General features: G+C 37.8%; 1 protein-coding gene across 1 annotated transcript in view; it reads right to left on the bottom strand.

The window, feature by feature from the left end:
* Nucleotides 1-23,700, bottom strand: part of LOC136246677 (low-density lipoprotein receptor-related protein 1B-like) — a 169,954-nt gene that overhangs the window by 39,286 nt on the left and 106,968 nt on the right. Inside the window, exon 14 of the mRNA XM_066038225.1 lies at nt 651-919. Within this exon, the coding sequence (XP_065894297.1) occupies nt 651-919 (269 nt within the window). The remainder of the gene's footprint in view (nt 1-650; nt 920-23,700) is intronic.

Genomic DNA, 23,700 nt, shown 5'->3' with positions numbered 1-23,700 from the left:
TCAAACTTCACAGCAGGTTTCTGGAACCCCAGGAGACCTACTAAATATGCATATATTGAGTGGTGAATGTTGGACAAAATATGTTACCAGTCAATATACAATATTGACCAGAAATTGTTTGGCTGTTGGAACATTATTTTGAGCCCTGAAAAGCTTTTCCCATCAAGGACAACACTAAAGGAATAGCACATAGGACTGGTCTATTAAAGGTAGTAACTGCTCTGTTAGTATCCTTGACTGTTCACTATTGCAATTCCCCTAATTCAAGCACCATACTACACAGCTGTATCACTTTTCACATTTTTAAAATTTATTTGTTAAGGTTTTATAGCACAAGTGCTGAAGGTCTGTAGGACACCCGGTCCTACAGCCTGTTTAAAGTTGTTACATAAAGTGTGTTTGAAAAGGTGGAGAAAGGAGAAAAAATCCATGACTGGACCTAGGCAGCCTCGTATATACATATTTAATATAGCTGGACTATGCATGCATCATATTGCCACACATGACATTACAGTTACACATGCCTTCCTAGGCAGCTACCTAATTACCTTAGAGGCTTGTATTACACTAAATCGTTGGAAATACATTTTGTATGTGAACAAATTGGGCCTTAAACAGAAACATGTGTCCATGTTTGTAACGATACATACTTCTTCCATTATTTGATCCATCTTAGCCTGTACCATGGTAGTATTCTCGGTGTCCAAAGTGATCACCAGTATCATCACTACTGGACTATCAACATCCATTACACATTGTGACATATCAACTGGTGACCAGCTCCTGTTCCTCATACATTCTCTCATAGCCATATCAGCTAACTTGAATGATGGATGAATGCTTGAGCACTGGTATTTGTGTGTAGTCTTTGTTAGGGAACGTTCCCATACCACCCCCATAGTAACATCTTCTGGACAATCTGGAAACAGTTTTGAATGACATTAAAGCTTTGGTTCACAATCTAATGCTATCAAAAGCATTTCTTTGGTTACATACATGTATACAGGTACATAATTATGTACAATTGAACAGCAGGACCAATAACAACTTTATGTTTAAAAGTGTTGAAACTAACTCAGGCACTTAATCACTCGTAACCCATGACTGAAATTTAACTACAAAGATAGAATCTTTCTCACTCTGTTCACAATGAACTGATAATTCCATCAAAGTATAATTCTTTTCATATACATATTTCACCATGTGCACAATAAAGAAGGCCATTTGTGAACAAAGAATGATGACAGAAAACTTTTTTTTACCGCATTGTAAATAAGCATCAATAGCAAATGCCTTTTGTTGTACGAACATACAACAAAGATGTTTATATTCTCCATGAACAGAAAATTTTGATAATGTAAAATAATATTATTATGTGACCTGGTCTACGGAAAGGGGTCTTATAGCCTTTCCAAATTGTCAAGTTTGACAAATCATAGCTCCTCATATTTTCAACTTATCACCTTGATATTACACCAAGCTATGTATAGTGCTACATTAAGGGCATAAGGGGACTAAATGTCAGGGTGATACCACATTCACAAGTTAAGTTACAGGTTGCCAAGTAAATGTAATTGAAAGGGCTATAAGACCCCTTTCGCAGACCAAGTCACATATCTGAGCATTACTTCACTGCATACTAAGTGAATAAAATATATACACAAATCATAATGTGATACAAGCATCTTTACACAATACATTGTTATAGCAAAATAGAATGTTGCTACAAAGGAATAGCAGTGCAAGTCAAAACTAAAGCCTCTTGAATAAAGTTTACCACACCAAAGTGTCTATCATTGGCACATTACTAACAAACTCAATTGTAAGATCCAGTCATTTAAGTGCTGAAAATATCATTTTTGTCATCATCATTTAAGTGAAATCACCTCAAAAAATTTGCACCATTTAAAATCCCGCCTTTAAAATTGTCCTACAGGCACATTTTACATGATGAAAATCACCTTTACGAAATAGTACTAGTGCATATAATATCTTATACAGCATTAAATATAACAAAACAAGTACACGAAAAAATTTGGAATTTTCAACTAGAGTAGGGATCATAGTACATCGATAAAAAGTACTGAAACAAGTTGGAGTAGTCCATGATATGAAAATTAATCACAGTAAAACAATAAGAAGCGTTATATCCCTACTGTGCTCAAGATACCATAATGGAAATGCACAGTAGGGAAATAACACTTCTTGTTGTTTTACTGTGATTAATATCACGGACTACTCCAACTTGTTTCAGTACTTTTTATCGATGTGCTATGATCCCTACTCTATGTAGTTGAAAATCCCAAATTTTTTCGTGTACTTGTTTGTTAACTTTTTTTGTGAATAGTTTTATTATGACTGGTGAACCCATGCATACCGCATCTGAAATGGCACCGCATCTGAAATGGCACCACATCTGAAATGGCACCGCATGCCCCAGTTATATCACTTATTGCCTGAAAAGTGAAGTATCCATTACACTTCGTTGTCAGCTACGTTCAACCCATTACACAGCGTTTCGAACCAAGAACTTTCCAGAAGCACCTCTACAATCTATGCATACCAAAAGAAATGGTGCCGTGCCCCAATTTATTAAATATCATCTGAAAAGTGAAGCATTCATTACTCTTCACTGTCAGCTATGTTCAACCTGTTACACAGCAATACAAATCAAGAACTGTTTGAAAACCACCTCTGCAATCAAAATAGCCACTATGAAAAATACGGACGATTTCCATTTCGAAGGGAAGCCATCATGTGCTTGCGCCAAATCGATACCTTTCCTTGTTAGCAAAGATGAATGGCACACAAAGGAGGACACTAGTAAGTCCATGAATAATGCATTGTACATACTGCAGTATGCCAAAAGGCACCTGTTGGGCTGAAGCAATGTCGAACAGTGAAAAAATCAAGCCTGTAGCCTTAGCCCTTATCAAGTTATGCTTGTCTGAAGGCATCAGTCAGTCAGTTACTTACTTACTCAGTGAGTCAGTAGAAAATTCCGCCAAATAAAAAAAAATTAAAATTCCGTAGATTTTTGTTGAAAGCATTTCGGGTTGATCTGAAAGCTTGTTTGGGCTTAGTTTTACCTCACTAATACTGCCTCATCGTCGTCAGGGAAAATTGAGGCTGGTTTTTGGGTGATGTTATTTCGTGGGCCACACCTACTCCTTTGTGGTCCCCACTATACAGTTACTATTGTACTGTATGATAGTTACAGGTAGCCGGATATAGATATTTAAAACAAATCGCCAAAACTCGAATTTAAGTCTCACTGCCTGACTGACTGCCTGACTGACTGCCAGACTGACCATATTCGCAAGGCTAGAGGCCAAACAAAGCAGCACACGGTCATTATTTTATGCCACTATAACAAAATCACCAGTGGGATGTACTTTTTGGGGTTCTGCCAATTGCAGGCCCTCTGCCCTTGTCTTTTCTTTTATCTTCAATGAAACTGCTTGTCATCTTTTTCATCCAATAAAACCATTTGAGGCATTAATTTTCCGTATCAACACTTTCTATCTTACATGCCACAGAATTATTTCAGAGCTGGATTTCAGAAGTGCTTTTAGTCCCGGCACTACTATAAGAGATATAATAGCTAGATATCTGCAACTTCGTGATTGGAATCCTGTTTGCGATAGGTTCGTGACCATGCCCATCAAATAAAGATCTAGGTGGACTAATAGCGATAAAGTATGGAGACCACACCTCTTAACAATCTAGCTATTTACTTAACAGTAAACAAGATCCGGCACCTCACTCTATATTGATCTACAACAGTCACTCTAATACAACAGTCATGTATGATATTCTAATAGAACAGTCACAAGTTGCATTGAAGCTAGCTGTACTACAACAAAAAACTAATAAACTAGTATTTTAAAAATATATGAAGTAGGGATCTATGCAATAAAAAGTAGTGAAATAAGAGATGAATGATGGCATTACAGCTGGAGTTGTACCAATTTTATTGGATCGGTAATCAGTAGAAGCCAATAATTAGCTGTTTTTACCATAATCGGAAATTGGTTGCATGGGCTGTGGCCAGCAGATTATTAGTCTATTCAGCTTCAGCAGCTGCAGTACCACTGGAGGGCTGGTGTCAAAGGCACTAGCATGTACTTAGGCAATTTGTTTATGTTTTGTGGTAATCACAATAATAAATAGTGATGGTTGGAGCCTTGCCCACTGGACTGACTAGTAACTTTGAGTTGAGGTACGTAAGTGTACAACCCAACAACAATGGCTTTACTGGCTGTACTTTTAGTGGAGTATGCACAAGTGTAATTAAATTTGTTAAGACCTACAATTGGGTATTGGTTAACTATCAGTAAAACAGGGTAAAACAGGTCAAAAATATATCGGATATCAGTTTTTCCTAAAAAGTGGGAATCGGTACAACACTATTTACAACATAGCTCAGTGGGAAAGTCCTTACTTTGGCACATTAGCTATGAACAATTATTTTGTTAAATTCCAAAGTAGGGACTTTCCACTGAGCTATGCTGTAATACCATCATTGTTATCTTAATTGTTTCACTGATTTTTATTGCATAGATCCCTACTTCATTTTTAAATTAACAATAATTTAAAATACTAGTTTTTTTAGTTGTTTTTTTTGTTGTAGCATAGCTAGCTACAATGTAACTTGTGACTGTTCTATTAGAATATCATACATGACTGTTGTATTAGAGTATATCTCAAGTCAGCCAAGGTGTGTGCAACTAGCTGTACCAATAAGGGTGAGGTAATCTCATTTACTAATAGCTAGATTGTTAAGAGGTGTGGTCTCCGTACTCTATCACTATTGGTCCACCTAGATCAAGACACACGATAGTGTGTCGTGCGGCCCAAGAAGCCGGCGCGCCACACCGTGAGTATATTAACAGGAAGAAAGAAAATGCAATTTTCACACCTATGTAGCTCTGTGATCCCTTATCCGATTAGAATCAAATTTGCTAGAGACATGCTGCCCAGTTAGGGGAGTCTACATACCAAATTTGAAGAAACTCGCTCCAGCCATTTCCGAGATACGAGCGAACAAAATTTCGTTTTAATTTCTTCATTTTTTTCTTCTTCTTCATCTTCATTTCGCACACTTCGCAAAATCCGCCATAAAACACAGATGCGTGCTCGGATCGGGCTGAAATTTTGCACACTTAAAGGGCTCATTAAGGCGGATCTGTGTACCAACTTTGGTAGGAATCCGATGAACATTCACGGAGTTATGACCGATTATTGCGTAAAATAAGGTCGAAGGTCTGTCACGCCTACAGGGTAAACCCCTTGGAGGAATCAGTTGAAAATTGATATGTAGATGGAGCAACCATCGTAGGAGTGCCTTTTTGTGGTTTGAAAGGAATCGGAATAAAGACCATGGAGATATGACACAAAACCCAACCTGTGTCAAAATTACGTGATCGATTTTTATGAATAAAAAAACTATTAGTTTTCGTGTCTACCAGGCAAACCACTTAGAGCAACGAGCTGAAAATCAGTATGTAGCTGGAATAATCATCATGGAAAGTTCTTGCAGTAGTACAGAAGAATCGGATTACAAATCACTGAGTTATGATTCGAAAGGCAACTATGTGCAGCAAATGCGAGATCGAGATACTCTAATAGAACAGTCACCCTAATAAAGCATTCAGCTGCATGTATAATTTACTCAGTTATATTACATTGCAAGTTATTCTGTAGGGAAGTCAGCTACAAACAAGTCACCCTGTAGTCAGATCAGCTAGAAGAAGGTACCTAATAGAGAGTTCAGCTACAAAGAAGCCATCATGTAGAGAGTTCAGCTGAAATAAATCACCCTGTAGAGAATTCAGCTACAAACAAATTGCCCTTTAGAGAGATCAGCTAGAAGAAGTTACCTTGTAGAGAGTTCAGTTACAAAGAAACAATCATGCAAAGAGTTTAGATGCAAACAAATCACCCAGTACTCAGAAAGTTCTGCTATGAACAGATCACACTATAGAGAGTTCAGTTAGAAACAAGTCATCCTGTAGAGAGATCAGCTAGAAGAAGTCACATTGTAGAGAGTTCAGTTACAAAGAAACGATCATGCAAAGAGTTTAGCTGCAAACAAATCACCCAGTAAAAAGTTCCGCTATGAATAGATCACACTGTAGAGAGTTCAGTTAGAAACAAGTCATCTTGTAGAGAGATCAGCTAGAAGAAGTTACCTTGTAGAAAGTTCAGTTACAAAGAAACAATCATGCAAAGAGTTTAGCTGCAAACAAATCACCCAGTAAAAAGTTCCGCTATGAACAGATCACACTGTAGAGAGTTCAGTTAGAAACAAGTCATCCTGTAGATAGATCAGCTAGAAGAAGTCACTTTGTAGAGAGTTCAGCTACAAACAAATCACCCTGTAGATAGTTCAGCTAGAAACAAGTCACCCTGTAGAGAGATCAGCTAGAAACAAGTCACCCGTAGAGAGTTCAGCTAGAAGAAGTTACATTGTAGAGAGTTCAGCTACAAAGAAACTACCATGTAGACAGTTCAGCAGCGAACAAATCGCCCTGTAGAGAATTCAGCTACAAACAAATCACCCTGTAGAAAGATCAGCTAGAAGAAGTTACCTTGTAGAGAGTTCAGCTAGAAACAAATCACCCTGTAGAGGGTTCAGCTACAAACAAGTCACCCTGTAGTGAGTTCAGCTAGAAGAAGTTACATTGTAGAGAATTCAGCTACAAGAAACTACCATGTAGAGAGTTCAGCAGCAAACAAATTGCCCTGTAGAGAATTCAGCTACAGACAAATCACCCTGTAGAAAGATCAGCTAGAAGAAGCTACCTTGTAGAGAGTTCAGCTACAAACAAATCACCCTGTAGAGAGTTCAGCTAGAAACAAGTCACCCTAGGCCTGTAGAGAGATCAGCCAGAAACAAGTCACCCTGTAGAGAGTTCAGCTAGAAGAAGTTACATTGTAGAGAGTTAAGCTACAAAGAAACTACCATGTACAGAGTTCAGCTGCAAACAAATTGCCCTGTAGAGAATTCAGCTACAAACAAATCACCCTGTAGAAAGATCAGCTAGAAGAAGTTACTTTGTAGATAGTTCAGCTACAAACAAATCACCCTGTAGAGAGTTAAGTTAGAAACAAGTCACCCTGTAGAGAGTTCAGCTAGAAGAAATTACGTTGTAGAGAGTTCAGCTACAAAGAAACTACCATATAGAGAGTTCAGCTGCAAACAAATTTCCCTGTAGAGAATTCAGCTACAAACAAATCACCCTGTAGAAAGATCAGCTAGAAGAAGTTACCTTGTAGAGAGTTCAGCTACAAACAAATCACCCTGTAGAGAGTTCAGTTAGAAACAAGTCACCCTGTAGAGAGTTCAGCTAGAAGAAATTACGTTGTAGAGAGTTCAGCTACAAAGAAACTACCATGTACAGAGTTCAGCTGCAAACAAATTGCCCTGTAGAGACAAACAAATCATCCTGTAGAAAGATCAGCTAGAAGAAGTTACCTTGTAGAGAGTTCAGCTACAAACAAATCACCCTGTAGAGGGTTCAACTACAAACAAGTCACCCTGTAGAGAGTTCAGCTAGAAGAAGTTACATTGTAGAGAGTTCAGCTACAAAGAAACTAGCATGTAGAGAGTTCAGCTGCAAACAAATTGCCCTGTAGAGAATTCAGCTACAAACAAATCACCCTGTAGAAAGATCAGTTAGAAGAAGTTACCTTGTAGAGAATTCAGCTACAAACAAATCACCCTGTAGAGAGTTCAGCTAGAAACAAGTCACCCTGTAGAGAGATCAGCTAGAAACAAGCCACCCGTAGAGAGTTCAGCTAGAAGAAGTTACATTGTAGAGAGTTCAGCAGTTTAGCTGCAAACAAATCGCCCTGTAGAGAATTCATGATCAGCTACAAACAAATCACCCTGTAGAAAGATCAGCTAGAAGAAGTTACCTTGTAGAGAGTTCAGCTACAAACAAACCACCCTGTAGAGAGTTCAGCTACAAACAAGTCATACGGTAGAGAGATCAGCTAGAAGGGTCACCTTGCAGAGAGGTCAGCTACAAAGAAATCACCCTGCTTCATCTTTTCTTCTTCCTGTAGTAAAGAAAAAATGACAGGTTAAAAAGCCCTAAAGCCAGCCATAGGCCGGCTTTGGGGTATACAAATACAAAAAGAAGTGAAATCTAATCCAAAACAGCCAAGCTGTAAAAAAAGAGTGCGGCCCTGAAAAAGGCTATGGTGAAAAAAGATGTGAAATCCAAGGTGGCGGCCAAGAAATGGCTGTGATGGTAGCTTAATGGTAAAAATTTTAATAACAACAATTCAGGTGAATTTGGTGCCGCTTGGTCTTGGCACAAAATTCACCTGAATTGTCGTTATTAAAATTTTTACCATTAACCTACCATCACAGCCATTTCTTGGCCGCCACCTTGGATTTCACATCTTTTTTCACCATAGCCTTTCTCAGGGCCGCACTCTTTTTTTACAGCTTGGCTGTTTTGGATTAGATATTAATTTGATGGGTGTAGTCATGAACCTGTCGCGAGCAGGATCCCAATCACAAAGTTGGAGATATCTAGCTAGTATATCTATTTTTATTGCATAGATCCCTAATTAATTTTTAGATTAGCAATTTTTAAAATACGTAGCATATAGGCTTGAGTACATTATGCTTTTTAAATTACCTATTATTCTTTCTGGCAATTCTTTTTTTTAGGGACCCGCCGATTATGCTCATAATTTTACCTATTATGCTATGCTGCACTGCTCAAAAATTTACCTATTATGCTTAAATTTATGCTCAATACTTACCCATTATGCTCAAATTATGCCCAATTATTTATGCCTTAGTTCTCATGCTCTGCTAATAATTTCCAATTTATGGATAAATAATAAGTGGCTGAAGCACAAACTTACTTGTCAAAATGCATATCACAGAAAAGATCGATATACTCTAATAGAACAGTCAGCTATGTGATTGTTCTATTAGAGTTACTGACTGTTCTATTAGAGTATATCGATCTTTCTGTGATAGCTATTTTAATAAGCAAGAATTCATACTATTACACAAATATTCTACCTATTATGCTAGCATTATGCTCAATGCTTTCAGGCATCTATTATGCTCATAATTATGCCAGCATAATCGGCGGGTCCCTACTTTTTTTATTCACCTATTATTCCCAAAATTATTCCCCAAATATTCCTGGAGTAATTCCTGAAATTGAAAAGTCAAATGGATATCCTTCTGCAGCTGAAAATATAACAGCTTGCAAGCATAAAAACTACCTCCAAAGATCGAGTTACTCTAATAGAGCAGTCACACCAAAAATTGTCTGACTGTTCTATTAGGGTAAGCGACTGCTCTATTAGAGTATCTCAATCTTTTTGCCCAATTTTGTGCTAGCAATGATTGTGGATGTTCTTTCGCGAATTTTTCTGCAATACTACACAAAAAATGTGGGAATTCTAATTAATTATTCTGGAAGATTACCCTATAATTCCGGAATTATTCCTGATTCTTTTTACCACCAATTATTCCAAAAATGATTCCGGCATAATGTACACATACCTAGTAGCATACTATATACATGTACATATTACACAGCATATTGCAAATGTGCATATTACACATAAATTTATTGCACAGAATAGTGCTTGTAAAATTTTTCTGCAATATTATTATTATTACAATATGTAATCTGCTCCACAAAAAACTGAGAGAAAATAGGCTGTTAAAGTTTGAGCATTATTTAGTAAGGGCTTTCAGAGTTATAGCAATAGAGAACAAGAAGAGCAATTTGTACAATACCTAAAGTACAGGCACTGTTTAATCAATGATATACCACTTTAGTGTTGGGCCTTTAAAGGTGCTGCTCAGGGTTTAACTCGCGCTATTGTCTGGATAATATCTTGATTATCATGGGAATGCAGTTTGCTCATTGTTTTGATATCCAACCGGTTCAAAGATACAATATACTTTGACTTGCTATACTGAGTGACATGGAGCGTTCAATTATGGGTTTGGGTTTACAGGTTAGACTAGGCTTAGTGTAGTTGCACGTTGGCAGTTAATAAGTGACAATGTAAAGTAAAATAATTGTGTGGGCAATGTGTGGATGCATATGTATTTCTACCCACCATGTGTCAGCCATTGAGTAGATCATGGAACAACACAAAGAGGACAACTAGATATGAATAAATGAGTAAATTATAGTCCTAACTACTTAACTTAATCTATACTGTCCCAATAGTAAAGTTAGTAGGTTTAATGTAGTGCAAAATGTTATAAAAACCCACAAACAAACAAAAATGCGCACTTTAGTGGATTTCTTATAACTTGGAGGGCAATAGGAATGTAGTATAGTACATTTACGTATAGTCCAAATGTTGTACACATTTGATAAAGAACAAGCAAATTATATGTGAGCGGATCTGCAAAAAGGGGTCTTAGAGCCTTTCCAATTGCATATACTTGACAATCCAAAACTTGACTTGTGTGCATGGTACCAGCCTGAAATTTGGTCATCTTATGCTGCAACCATACCACTATTTCTGGATGTAATTTTAAGACAATGGATTAAACACATGATGAGTTATGACTCACCTCATTGGCAAGGCTATAAGACTCCTTTTTGCAGATCCGGTCACATAAAATTATGTAATTTTCTAAAAATGCAATAGCAACTTTTTAATGGCCACAGGGTAAACTGCTTGGAGGAATAACCTGAAAATCGGTCTGTACATGGAGTAAACAGACCGATTTTGGAGTTAACAGACCACATAGTGCAAACGTTTGGTCGTTTGAAAGAAATCATGCTAACAGTCATGGAATTATATATCTAATCAAAAACAGCCAAGCTGTAAAAAAAGGTGCGGCCCCCATAAAGGCCATGGTGAAAAAAGATGTGAAATCCAAGGTGGCGGCCAAGAAATGGCTGTGATGGTAGGTTAATGGTTACATTTCAATAACAACAATTCAGGTGAATTTGGTGCCAAGACCAAGCGGCACAAAATTCACCTGAATTGTCATTATTAAAATGTAACCATTAACCTACCATCACAGCCATTTCTTGGCCGCCACCTTGGATTTCACATCTTTTTTCACCATGGCCTTTTTGGGGGCTGCACCTTTTTTTACAGCTTGGCTGTTTTTGATTAGATATCACTTCTTTTTGTATTTGTATACTGCAAACCGGCCTATGGCTGGCTTTGGGGCTTTTTTAACCCATGTGTTTTTTTCTTTACTACAGGAAGAAGAAAAGAACTTAAAGAAGAGTTTTAGTACTTCAATTATTTTTGATTTTATTAGTAATTATACAAATTATATACATATATTTATTACATGCCCATTATTCCCCACAGGATATTTTTTTGCAGCTGATCTCTCTACTGGGTGACTTGAAATGTAGCTGAACTATATACAGGATGGTTTCTTTGTAGCTGAACTCTCTACAAGGTAACCTCTTCTAGCTGGTCTCTCTACAGGGTATTTTGTTTCTAGCTGAACTCTCTACAGGTGATTTGTTTGCAGCTAAACTCTCTACATGGTGGTGTCTTTGTAGCCGAACTCTCTACATGATGGTTTCTTTGTAGCTGAACTCTCTATAAGGTGACTTCATCTAGCTGAACTCTCTACAGGGTGATTTTTTTGTAGCTGAACTCTCTGCAGGGTGATTTGTTTGCAGCTGAACTGTCTACATGATGGTTTCTTTGTAGCTGAACTCTCTACAAGGTGACTTCGTCCAGCTGATCTCTCTACGGGGTGATTTGTTTCTAGCTGAACTCTCTGAAGGTGATTTGTTTGCAGCTAAACTCTCTACATGGTGGTTTCTTTGTAGCTGAACTCCCTACATGATGGTTTCTTTGTAGCTGAACTCTCTACAAGGTAACTTCTTCTCTACAGGGTGATTTGTTGTAGTTGAATTCTCTACAAGGTGGTTTGTATGAGGCTGAACTCTCTACATGGCGGTTTCATTGTAGCTTAATTCTCTACAGAGTGATTTGTTTGCAGCTGAATTCTCTATATGATGGTTTCTTTGTAACTGAACACTCTACAAGGTGACTTCTTCTAGCTGATCTTTCTACAGGGTGAATTGTTGTAGCTGAACTATCTACAAGGTAACTTCTTCTAGCTGATCTCTATACAGGGTGATTTGTTTGTAGTTGAATTCTGTACAGGTGGTTTCTTTGTAGCTGAACTCTGTACATGATGGTTTCTTTGTAGCTGAACTCTTTACAAGGTGACTTCTTCTAGCTGAATTCTCTACGGGGTAATTTCTTTGTAGCTGAACTCTCTATATGATGGTTTCTTTGTAACTGATCTCTCTACAAGGCAACTTCTTCTAGCTGATCTTTCTACTGGGTGATTTGTTTGTAGCTGAACTCTCTACATGGCGGTTTCTTTGTTGCTGATAGGGACCCGCCGATTATGCTGGCATAATTATGAGCATAATAGGTGTCTGAAAGCATTGAGCATAATGCTAGCGTAATAGGTAGAATATTTGTGTAATAGTATGAATTCTTATCAAAATAGCTATCACAGAAAGATCGATATACTCTAATAGAACAGTCAGTAACTCTAATAGAAAAATCACATAGCTGACTGTTCTATTAGAGTATATCAATCTTTTCTGTGATATGCATTTTGACAAGTAAGTTTGTGCTTCAGCCACTTATTATTTATCCATAAATTGGAAATTATTAGCAGAGCATGAGAACTGAGGCATAAATAATTGGGCATAATTTGAGCATAATGGGTAAGTATTGAGCATAAATTTAAGCATAATAGGTAAATTTTTGAGCAGTGCAGCATAGCATAATAGGTAAAATTATGAGCATTATCGGCGGGTCCCTAGTTGCTGAACTCTCTACAAGGTGAATTCTTCTACCTGATCTCTCTACAGGGTAATTTGTTTGTAACTGAATTCTGTACAAGAGCGTTTTTGTGGGTGATCTCACTGCAGGTTGAGTAGTTTGTAGCTGAACTCACTAAAGGGTGATTTTGCTTGTAACTGAACTCCTTGCATTGTATCTAGTTTCTAGCTGATCTCTCTACAGGGTGATTTGTTTGTAGCTGATCTCTCTACAAGTTGATTTGTGTGTAGCTGATCTCTCTGCAGGTTGATTAATTTGCAGCCGATCTCTCTACAAGGTAATTTGTTTGTAGCTGAACTGTCTATAAAGTGATTTATTTGTAGCTGATCTCTCTGCAGGTTGATTTGTTTTAGCTGAACTCTCTACAGGGTAATTTGTTTCTAGCTTATCTCTCTACAGGGTGATTTGTTTGTAGCTGATCTCTCTACAAGTTGATTTGTGTGTAGCTGATCTTTCTACAGGTTGATTTGTTTGTAGCCGATCTCTCTACAGGGTAATTTGCTTGTAGCTGAACTCTGTACAAGGTGCTTTTTTGTAGGTGATCTCACTGCAGGTTGATTTGTTTGTAGCTGAACTCACTAAAGGGTGATTTGCTTGTAGCTGAACTCCTTACATTGTGTCTAGTTTCTAGCTGATCTCTCTACAGGGTGATTTGTTTGTAGCTGAACTCTCTATAAGGTGATTTGTTTGCAGCTGAACTCTCTACATGGTGGTTTCTTTGTTGCTGAACTCTCTACAGGGTGTTTTGCTTGTAGCTGAACTCTCTACAGGGTGATTTGTTTCTAGTTTATCTCTCTACAGGTTGATTTGTGTGTAACTGATCTCTCTACAAGCTGATTTGTTTGTAGTTGAATTCTCTGCAAAGTGTTTTGTTTGTAGCTGACCTCTCTTCAGGGTGATTTGTTTCTAGCTGATCTCTCTACAGGGTGATTTTTTTGTAGCTGACCTCTCTTCAGGGTGATTTGTTTCTAGCTGATCTCTCTACAGGGTGATGTTTTGTAGCTGACCTCTCTTCAGGGTGATTTGTTTCTAGCTGATTGATCTGTAGGTTGATTTGCTTGTAGATGAACTCTCTACAGGATAACTTGCTTGTAGCTGAACTCCTTACTTTGTGTCTAGTTTGTAGCTGATCTCTCTACAGGGTGATTTGTTTGTAGCTGAACTCCTTACATTGTGTGTAGTTTCTAGCTGATCTCTCTACAGGGTGATTTGTTTGTAGCTGATCTCTATACAAGTTGATTTGTGTGTAGCTGATCTCTCTGCAGGGTGATTTGTTTGTAGCCGATCTCTCTACAAGGTAATTTGTTTGTAGCTGAACTATCTATAAGGTGATTTGTATGTAGCTAATCTCTCTGCAGATTGATTTGTTTTAGCTGAACTCTGATTTGTTTTTAGCTTATCTCTGTACAGGTTGATTTGTGTGTAACTGATCTCTCTACAAGCTGATTTGTTTGTAGCTGATAACTCTGCAGGTTGATTTGTTTCTAGATGATCTCTCTACAGGTTGATTTGTTTGTTGCTGATCGCTCTAAAGGTTGATTTGTTTGTAGCTGAACTCTCTGCAAAATGTTTTGTTTGTAGTTGATCTCTCTACAAGGTGATTTTTTGTAGCTGACCTCTCTTCAGGGTGATTTGTTTCTAGCTGATATCTCTACAGGGTGATTTTTTGTAGCTGACCTCTCTTCAGGGTGATTTGTTTCTAGCTGATCGCTCTACAGGTTGGTTTGTTTGTAGCTGAACTCTCTACACGGTGATTTGCTTGTAGCTGAACTCCTTATATTGTGTCTAGTTTCTAGCTGATCTCTCTACAGGGTGATTTGTTTGTAGCTGATCTCTCTATAAATTGAATTGTGTGTAGCTGATCTCTCTGCAGGTTGATTTGTTTGTAGCCGATCTCTCTACAAGGTAATTTGTTTGTAGCTGAACTGTCTAAAAGGTGATTTGTTTGTAGCTGATCTCTCAGCAGGTTGATTTGTTTTAGCTGAACTCTCTACAGGGTGATTTGCTTCTAGCTGAACTCCCGTGTCTAGTTTCTAGCTAATGTCTCTACAGGGTGACTTTTGTAGCTGAACTCTCCTCAGGCTGATTTGTTTCTAGCTTATCTCTCTACAGGTTGATTTGTGTGTAAATGATCTACTGAGATAAGTGGAATTTCTGTCACTAACGATAACTATTCTGAAGATATTACAAGATAAGTTTGGTAAGAAAGAGAACATAATAGAGGCCTTGTATTCCAAATTACAGCATCTCTCAATTGCTACAAATCGATTTAGCGATATTAAACATAATTACGAAACGATGGAGAAGATGTTGCGACAGTTGGAATCTCAGGGAGAGAGGGTTGATGAGCAACGTATGCTTATACAACAGATACTATCAAAATTTCCAGTTGAAGTAATCATAAGGTTAGAAGAGTCAAAGGACATTGAACAAACATGGACAGTAAAGTTATTAAGAGAGTCACTTAACCGATATGTTTCAATTCATGAAAATGCACAAAGACATGACTCTAATTCTAGGGGGAGTCAAATTAGAAGTCAGAGAAGAAGTGAAAGCTCTTACAAGCCACTTGCTGAAAAACAAGGTTATCATTCAGTTGAGAGTTTTCTAGTTGACAGTAAAAGGAACTTTGATAAACAACAGAGTCAATCACGTAAGCCATCATACCCATGTATTTTTTGCAAAGGTAGTCACTTTAACGACAATTGTGATAAGGTTAAAACTGTTGCAGATCGTAAACGTCTACTTATTTCTCAAGGTCGTTGTTTTATATGTCTCAAGATTGGTCATCTTTTTAGGGAATGTGTTAACGGTCACTCGAGATCTTGCTGCTACTGTGGAGCAAGTGGTCACCACAACCGGTGTATATGTCCCAAGAAGTTTGCTTCATCACCTGACACAACGGCTGTTAATCAACTACCTGCTGGTTCTTCCAGGATACGTCCAAGAATTACTTCTTCGTCAGAAACACCAGGACTTGCTTCCTCATCGAAAACAACAGCTGTTAACCAGTCATCTACTGATAACTAGTTGGTTGTTAGCACTGAAACCACTTCTAGCAAAAACACTGTTACACCTGCAGTAAGTACAGATCATATGTTATTAACGCATGGGGAAAGAGTAATTCTCCAAACAGCACTAGTTCCAATTTTTTGCTCCAATGGATCTATTATATCAGCTCGCCTACTGTTAGATAGTGCTAGCCAGAGAACTTTCATGACAGAAAGACTTGCTAAAAAATTGAGTTTGCCTTCTCAAAGAAAAGAAACATTATCTATTTCTACGTTTAGTTCACAGTGTCCTCAGACCATTGATACATATGTTGTCCATTTTACCATCATTACAAAAGAGAATTCAAATATGGACCTCAATGCTAATGTTTTGACTCAGATCACTAGTCCCATTCGAAGAGGACCACTTCAACCATCAGATTTAAAGTTTCTTCAATCGATTTCACCTGAGAAACTGGCTGATATTATTCCGGACCCATCAGATACAGCTCCCATTGATATCTTAGTTGGATCTGATTACTTTTGGAGCATTGTTCATAATGGGAGGATTGTGCTGCCGTCAGGTTTATTATTGTTGTTATCTAAGTTGGGATATTTACTTACAGGGAAGTTTGTGGACCCTAACAGTGATGTTAATGTTAATCAGCAGTTAGCCGCTTGTTTTGTTATGACACAGATGAACCAAAGTGTTTCCGAACTGAATTTGTTTTCAGCTGCAGATAGTGTTGTGGTAAGGAATCCTAACTTGGGAGTTTAGACATAATCGGTATTAGTGACCCTCTACAGATGGATGGTGATGACAAGGCCCTAGAACAGTTCAATCAGGGAATTTATCATGATGGAGAACGATATCAGATTAAATGGCCATGGAAGAGGCCTGAACCTCACTTACCTGATAATTCTGATGTGGCTTACGGGAGAATGAAATCATTGTCATGACGATTTCAAGCTGATAGAACTCTTTTACAACAGTATGATGATATTTTACAGAGTCAACTAAAGCAAGGAATTATTGAAAAGGTTATAGAAAAAGTAATTGATCACAAGACGCATTATTTACCACACCATCCAGTACTGACACCTTCTAAAAACACCACTAAGGTCCGAATTGTTTATGACGCCTCAGCTAAGGCAAGTAAGAGTGCTAATTGTTTAAATGATTGTTTATACCGAGGACCTATAACCCTACCTGATATGTGTGGAGTGTTATTAAGACAACGAACATACCCAATTGTTATTTTGGCCGATGTAGAAAAGGCCTTTCTGCAAATTGGGATCCAGCAGGAAGAAAGGGATGTGACGCGTTTTCTATGGTTTCGTGATCCTGAACATCCAGATAAACTAGAAGGTAATATAGACATTTATCGATTTTGTCGTGTCCCATTCGGAATAGTATGTAGCCCATTTCTGCTGGAGGAACTTTGAAATTTCACCTGAAAAATGAGAACAGTTTAGTGGCAAAGAAAATTCTTGAGAATTTGTATGTGGATAATGTTACTATGGGATCTGAATCAGTTAATGAAGCCTACCAAATATTTGTTGAATCTACAAATATCTTCAGAAAGGCATCAATGAATTTACGTGAATGGGTTTCAAATTCTCAGGAATTTCTTGATTGCTTACCTGATGATCAGAAGGTAATGGGATGTGTCATTGGATTGTTTGGAATGTTGTGGAATCGAATTGAGGATTATATCCAGATTGCTGATGTTAATATCCCTTCATCAAATGTGACCATTACTAAAAGAGAAGTACTAAGTTTTGTTGCCAAGATATATGACCCATTGGGTCTGATCACACCAGTTTCATTTCATGGAAGAGTGTTCTTGCAGAGTCTATGGAAACATAAATTATCATGGGATGAACATTTGCCACAATCACTTTGTCAGGAATTCCGAAAATTAACAAGAACACTTCAACATCTATCATTGATAAAAATCCCACGTTTCATTGCAACATGTGAACATGACATGGTCTTTGAGGTACTTGTATTCTGTGATGCCTCAATTAAGTCATATGCTACTACAGTTTACTTACGAGTCATTACAGGTTGTGGGACTTTTGTAAACCTAGTTTTTTCTAAGATGCGTTTGGCACCAAGCAGCACTGGAAAGAAGAAGAATGCCAAAAATTCTGGTGAGATCACATTGCCACGGCTTGAATTATTAGGTGTCTTAATTGGAGTACGTGCTGCAAATTTTATTGTTCAGGAGCTTAAACTACCAATATATAAGAGATATCTCTGGACTGACTCTGAATGCGTTTTACATTGGATGAAGAGTTCAAAATTGTTACCTTTGTTTGTTGAAAATCGAATTAAGGAGATACGAATGGAAAAGGACATTACATTTTGTTATATTCCATCAAAACAAAACCCTGCAGACTATGCAACACGGGGGCTCACTGTTCAAGAAATTATCGATTGTAAATTATGGTGGCATGGACCGGAATGGTTGAAATCTGAAGAAACAACATGGCCTAGTTGGAACATGCCAGACATTACACCAGATAAGCTGGATAACTTGTTGGAAATTGGTAAGAAAGGTTCACAAGTCATATACGAAGTTACTAATGTTGTTAACGATGGTTCTCAAGTCCACAATGATTATCCATCTCCACTAACAATAGATGAATTCAAATATTCCTCTTTACGAAAGTTACTTCGCATAACTGTTTACTGTATCAAGTTCATTTACATTATGGTGTTAAACAAATGTTCTAAGGAATTGAAAGAAAGAGTTCTGAGGAAACACAAGATTTTGGAGAAAGTGTTTAATAATATGAGGGAAGGTTCCATTTATTCAGATGAAATTAGAAATGCTACACTACTTTGGCTTTATGTGATACAACATAGAAAATATCATGAGGTGCTCAACGATATTGAGCAACATCGAAAGAATTGTATTCAACAACAACTTGGTGTTAAAATTGATGATATTGGGCTGCTTAGATGTTATGGAAGGTTGGGTAATGCTGATTTGAATGAGGATACTAAGAATCCCAAGCTACTTCCAAGGTATGAACGTTTTACTGCTCTTTTAATCAGCGAAGTACACCAGAGATTGATTCATGCTGGAGTTTCACATACTTTATCTCAAATACGAGAGGAGTTTTGGATTCCCCAAGGCAGGACACAAGTAAGGCATGTAATCTCTAAATGTTTGATTTGTAATAGACATGAAGGACCTTCATTCCAGTTACCCAACATGCCACCCTGGCCCAGGGAGAGAGTTTCAAGGAGTCACCCATTTCAGTTTGTTGGGCTTGACTACTTGGGACCATTATATGTGAAACAAGGAACTGGACTTAAGAAGGTCTGGATATGCTTGTTCACTTGTCTGTCGATTAGAGCTATCCATATGGAGTGGGTTCTAGACCTGACTGCAACTCAGTTTCTAAATTGTATCAGACGATTTGTATCACGTCAGGGTAGACCAGACCTAATTATCTCCGATAATGCCCCACAGTTTCGATTAACAAATACAGTTTTGGATAATCAGTGGAGGCAAGTGTTCAAAAATAAGGATGTACTTAATTATATTTCTATGGAGGGAATTAAATGGAACTTCACAACTGCTCTTGCCCCATGGCAAGGGGGTTTTTATGAAAGACTTGTCGGTATGGTTAAACGATCATTAAGGAAGGCTACTGGAAGGAAACATTTCACTTTGGAACAGTTGATAACCCTGATAGCTGAGATAGAAGCAGTACTTAATTCTAGACCGTTAACGTATGTTTATGGAGATTTAAAGTCAGGATTTGTACTAACGCCTTCACATTTTTTAGCATCCAACAGAAAACTGGGTATCAGTCCCTTTGGTGATGGCAACGATCATAGTGATCCTGAATTCCAAGTTGTTAAGAATTCAGCAACTAAATTGATTGAACACTGGAAGAAAGGACCAAAACATCTAGACATATTCTGGAAATCCTGGAGAGATGAATATCTCTTGAGTTTAAGGGAAAGAAATCCACTTGTACATAGACAACCTAGGTCACATAGTGAGAAGGAACCCACTGAGGGCAGTATCGTAATCGTAAAGGATGATAATTTGCCAAGAAGCAATTGGAGAATTGGCAAAATATTAAGACTAATAGTTAGTAGAGACTCCAAAATTCGATCAGCCGAAATACAATTACCAGGAAACATTATTATGACAAGACCAGTGAACCACTTGTATCCACTAGAAGTACCAGAAAACCCTGATAACTCTATTACTGAATCAGATGTAAACAAAAACGATAAACCAAAGGATCTTGATAATTCTGTAACTGATGTAGACAAGATTGATGCTGTTAGAAACAGTATTGTTCCAAGCCAAATTGAACCTATCAAACAGCAAAGAAAGGCAGCCACTCAAGCTCGACTAGCAATTCAAAAACATTTAAATGATAACATTTCCACAGTTATATTTTGCTTCCCTCGGGAGTGTTGAGAAGATAGACTGAGATTTATATTATTATTTATTATTTAATGAAGCTGGACTTCAATTATTATTTCAACAATTATTAATTATCAATTATTGTATAAATACTGTGTGCTCTTTAATATGAATGGTCTCGACAATATCACAGTACGAGTGGCAGCTAAAACCTCGCTCTGTCTTCATGACACATTCAGCTACAGTCAAGTCACCCTGTAGAGAGTCCAGCTACAAACAAATCACCTTGTAGAGAGTTCAGTTACAAACAAGTCACCTTGTAAAGAGTTCAACTACAAACAAGTCAACTTGAAAAGAGTTCAATTGCAAAAAAAGGATACTGTGGAGATTTCAGCTACAAACAGGTGACCCTGTACAGAGTTCAGCTGCAAATATGTCACCCTGTGGAGAATCCAACCACAAACAAATCACCTGTAGAGAGGTCAGCCACAAACAAATAACTTGTAGAGTTCAGCTAAAAAGTCACCCAGTTGAGTGCTCAGCAACAAATAAGACACTGTGCAGTACAAACAAATCACCTTGTAAAGAGTTCAGTAATAAACAAGTCACCCTTCAGCTCAAACAAGTTACCCTGTGGATAATTCAGTAACAAATAAGTCACTGCATATACAGAGAGTTCAGCTACAAAAGTACCAGAAGAGTGTACAGTTATAAACAAGTCACTGTGTAGAGAGTTTAGCTAAAAACAAATTACCCTATAGATGTTCAGCCACAAATAAGTCACCCTGTAAAGATTTTGGCCACAAACAAGTCGCCTAGTGCAGTATTCACCTACAAACAAATCACCTGGTAAAGAGTTCAGCTACAACCAAACCACCCTGTGGACAAAAAATCACCTGAGAGACTTCAGCTACAAACAAGTCACCTGGTAGAAAACAAGCCACCCTGCAGAAAGTTCAGCTGCAAACAAGTTTTCATTTGCAAGATTCAGCCACAAACAAGTAACCCTTACAATCAAGTAAAGTTCAGCTACAAACTAAACACTCTGTGGAGAATTCAGTGGCAAACAAGTCACCCTGAAGAGATTTCAGCTACAAAAATGTCACACGTTATAGAGTTCAGCTACAAACAAGTTACCCAGTAGAGCAATAAGCTACAAACAAGTCCCCCTGTAGAGAATCTAATCAAAAACAGCCAAGCTGTAAAAAAAAGGTGCGGCCCCCAAAAAGGCCATGGTCACCAAATTCACCTGAATTGTTGTTATTAAAATTTAACCATTAACCTACCATCACGGCCATTTCTTGGCCACCACCTTGGATTTCACATCTTTTTCGCCATGGCCTATTTGGGGGCCACCTTTTTTTACAGCTTGGCTGTTTTTGATTAGATATCACTTATTTTTGTATTTCTATACTGCAAAGCCGGCCTATGGCTGGCTTTGGGGCCTTTTTAACCCATGTGTTTTTTTCTTTACCACAGGAAGAAGAAAAGAACTTAAAGAAGAAGATTTTTAATACTTCAATTATTTTTTATTTTATTAGTAATTATACAAATTATATACATATATTTATTACATGCCCATTATTCCCCACAGGATATTTTTTTGCAGCTGATCTCTCTACTGGGTGACTTGAAATGTAGCTGAACTATATACAGGATGGTTTCTTTGTAGCTGAACTCTCTACAAGGTGACCTCTTCTAGCTGGTCTCTCTACAGGTGATTTTGTTTCTAGCTGAACTCTCTACAGGTGATTTGTTTGCAGCTAAACTCTCTACATAGTGGTTTCTTTGTAGCTGAACTCTCTATAAGGTGACTTCGTCTAGCTGAACTCTCTACAGGGTGATTTTTTTGTAGCTGAACTCTCTACAGGGTGATTTGTTTGCAGCTGAACTCTCTACATGATGGTTTCTTTGTAGCTGAATTCTCTACAAGGTGACTTCGTCCAGTTGATCTCTCTACGAGGTGATTTGTTTCCAGTTGAACTCTCTACAGGTGATTTGTTTGCAGCTAAACTCTCTACATGGTGGTTTCTTTGTAGCTGAACTCCCTACATGATGGTTTCTTTGTAGCTGAACTCTCTACAAGGTAACTTCTTCTCTACAGGGTGATTTGTTGTAGTTGAATTCTCTACAAGGTGGTTTGTTTGAGGCTGAACTCTCTACATGGCGGTTTCTTTGTAGCTAAACTCTCTACAGAGTGATTTGTTTGCAGCTGAACTCTCTACATGATGGTTTCTTTGTAACTGAACACTCTACAAGGTGACTTCTTCTATCTTCTAGCTGATCTTTCTACAGGGTGAATTGTTTGTAGCTGAACTATCTACAAGGTAACTTCTTCTAGCTGATCTCTCTACAGGGTGACTTGTTTGTAACTGAACTCTCTGCATGATGGTTTCTTTGTAGCTGAACTCTCTACAAGGTGACTTCTTCTAGCTGATCCCTCTACAGGGGGATTTGTTTCTAGCTGAACTCTCTACAGGTGAATTTTTGCAGCTAAACACTCTACATGGTGGTTTCTTTGTAGCTGAACTCTGTATATGATGGTTTCTTTGTAGCTGAACTCTTTACAAGGTGACTTCTTCTAGCTGATCCCTCTACAGGGGGATTTATTTGCAGCTGAACTCTTTATGTGGTGGTTTCTTTGTAGCTGAACTGACCTCTTCTAGCTGATCTCTCTACAGGGTGATTTGTTTCTAGCTGAACTCTCTACAGGTGAATTTTTGTAGCTAAACACTCTACATGGTGGTTTCTTTGTAGCTGAACTCTGTATATGATGGTTTCTTTGTAGCTGAACTCTTTACAAGGTGACTTCTTCTAGCTGAACTCTCTACGGAGTAATTTCTTTGTAGCTGAACTCTCTATATGATGGTTTCTTTGTAACTGAACTCTCAACAAGGTAACATCTTCTAGCTGATCTTTTTACTGGGTGATTTGTTTGCAGCTGAACTCTCTACATGGTGGTTTCTTTGTTGCTGAACTCTCTACAAGGTGAATTCTTCTACCTGATCTCTCTACAAGGTAATTTGTTTGTAACTGAACTCTGTACAAGTGAGTTTTTGTGGGTGATCTCACTGCAGATTGATTTGTTTGTAGCTGAACTTACTAAAGGGTGATTTGCTTGTAACTGAACTCCTTGCATTGTGTCTAGTTTCTAGCTGATCTCTCTACAGGGTGATTTGTTTGTAGCTGATCTCTCTATAAGTTGATTTGTGTGTAGCTGATCTCTCTGCAGGTTGGTTAATTTGTAGCTGATCTCTATACAAGGTAATTTGTTTGTAGCTGAACTGTCTATAAGGTGATTTGTTTGTAGCTGATCTCTCTGCAGGTTTATTTGCTTTACTTGAACTCTCTACAGGGTGATTTACTTGTAGCTGAACTCCTTACATTGTGTCTAGTTTCTAGCTGATCTCTCTACAGGGTGATTTGTTTGTAGTTGATCTCTCTACAAGTTGATTTGT

This window comes from Dysidea avara, chromosome 2 (assembly GCF_963678975.1).
Source record: "Dysidea avara chromosome 2, odDysAvar1.4, whole genome shotgun sequence".
In the NCBI taxonomy this organism is placed as follows: domain Eukaryota; kingdom Metazoa; phylum Porifera; class Demospongiae; order Dictyoceratida; family Dysideidae; genus Dysidea; species Dysidea avara.
Note: the sequence above shows the minus strand (reverse complement) of the source record. Positions and strands in the feature narration are given on the sequence as shown.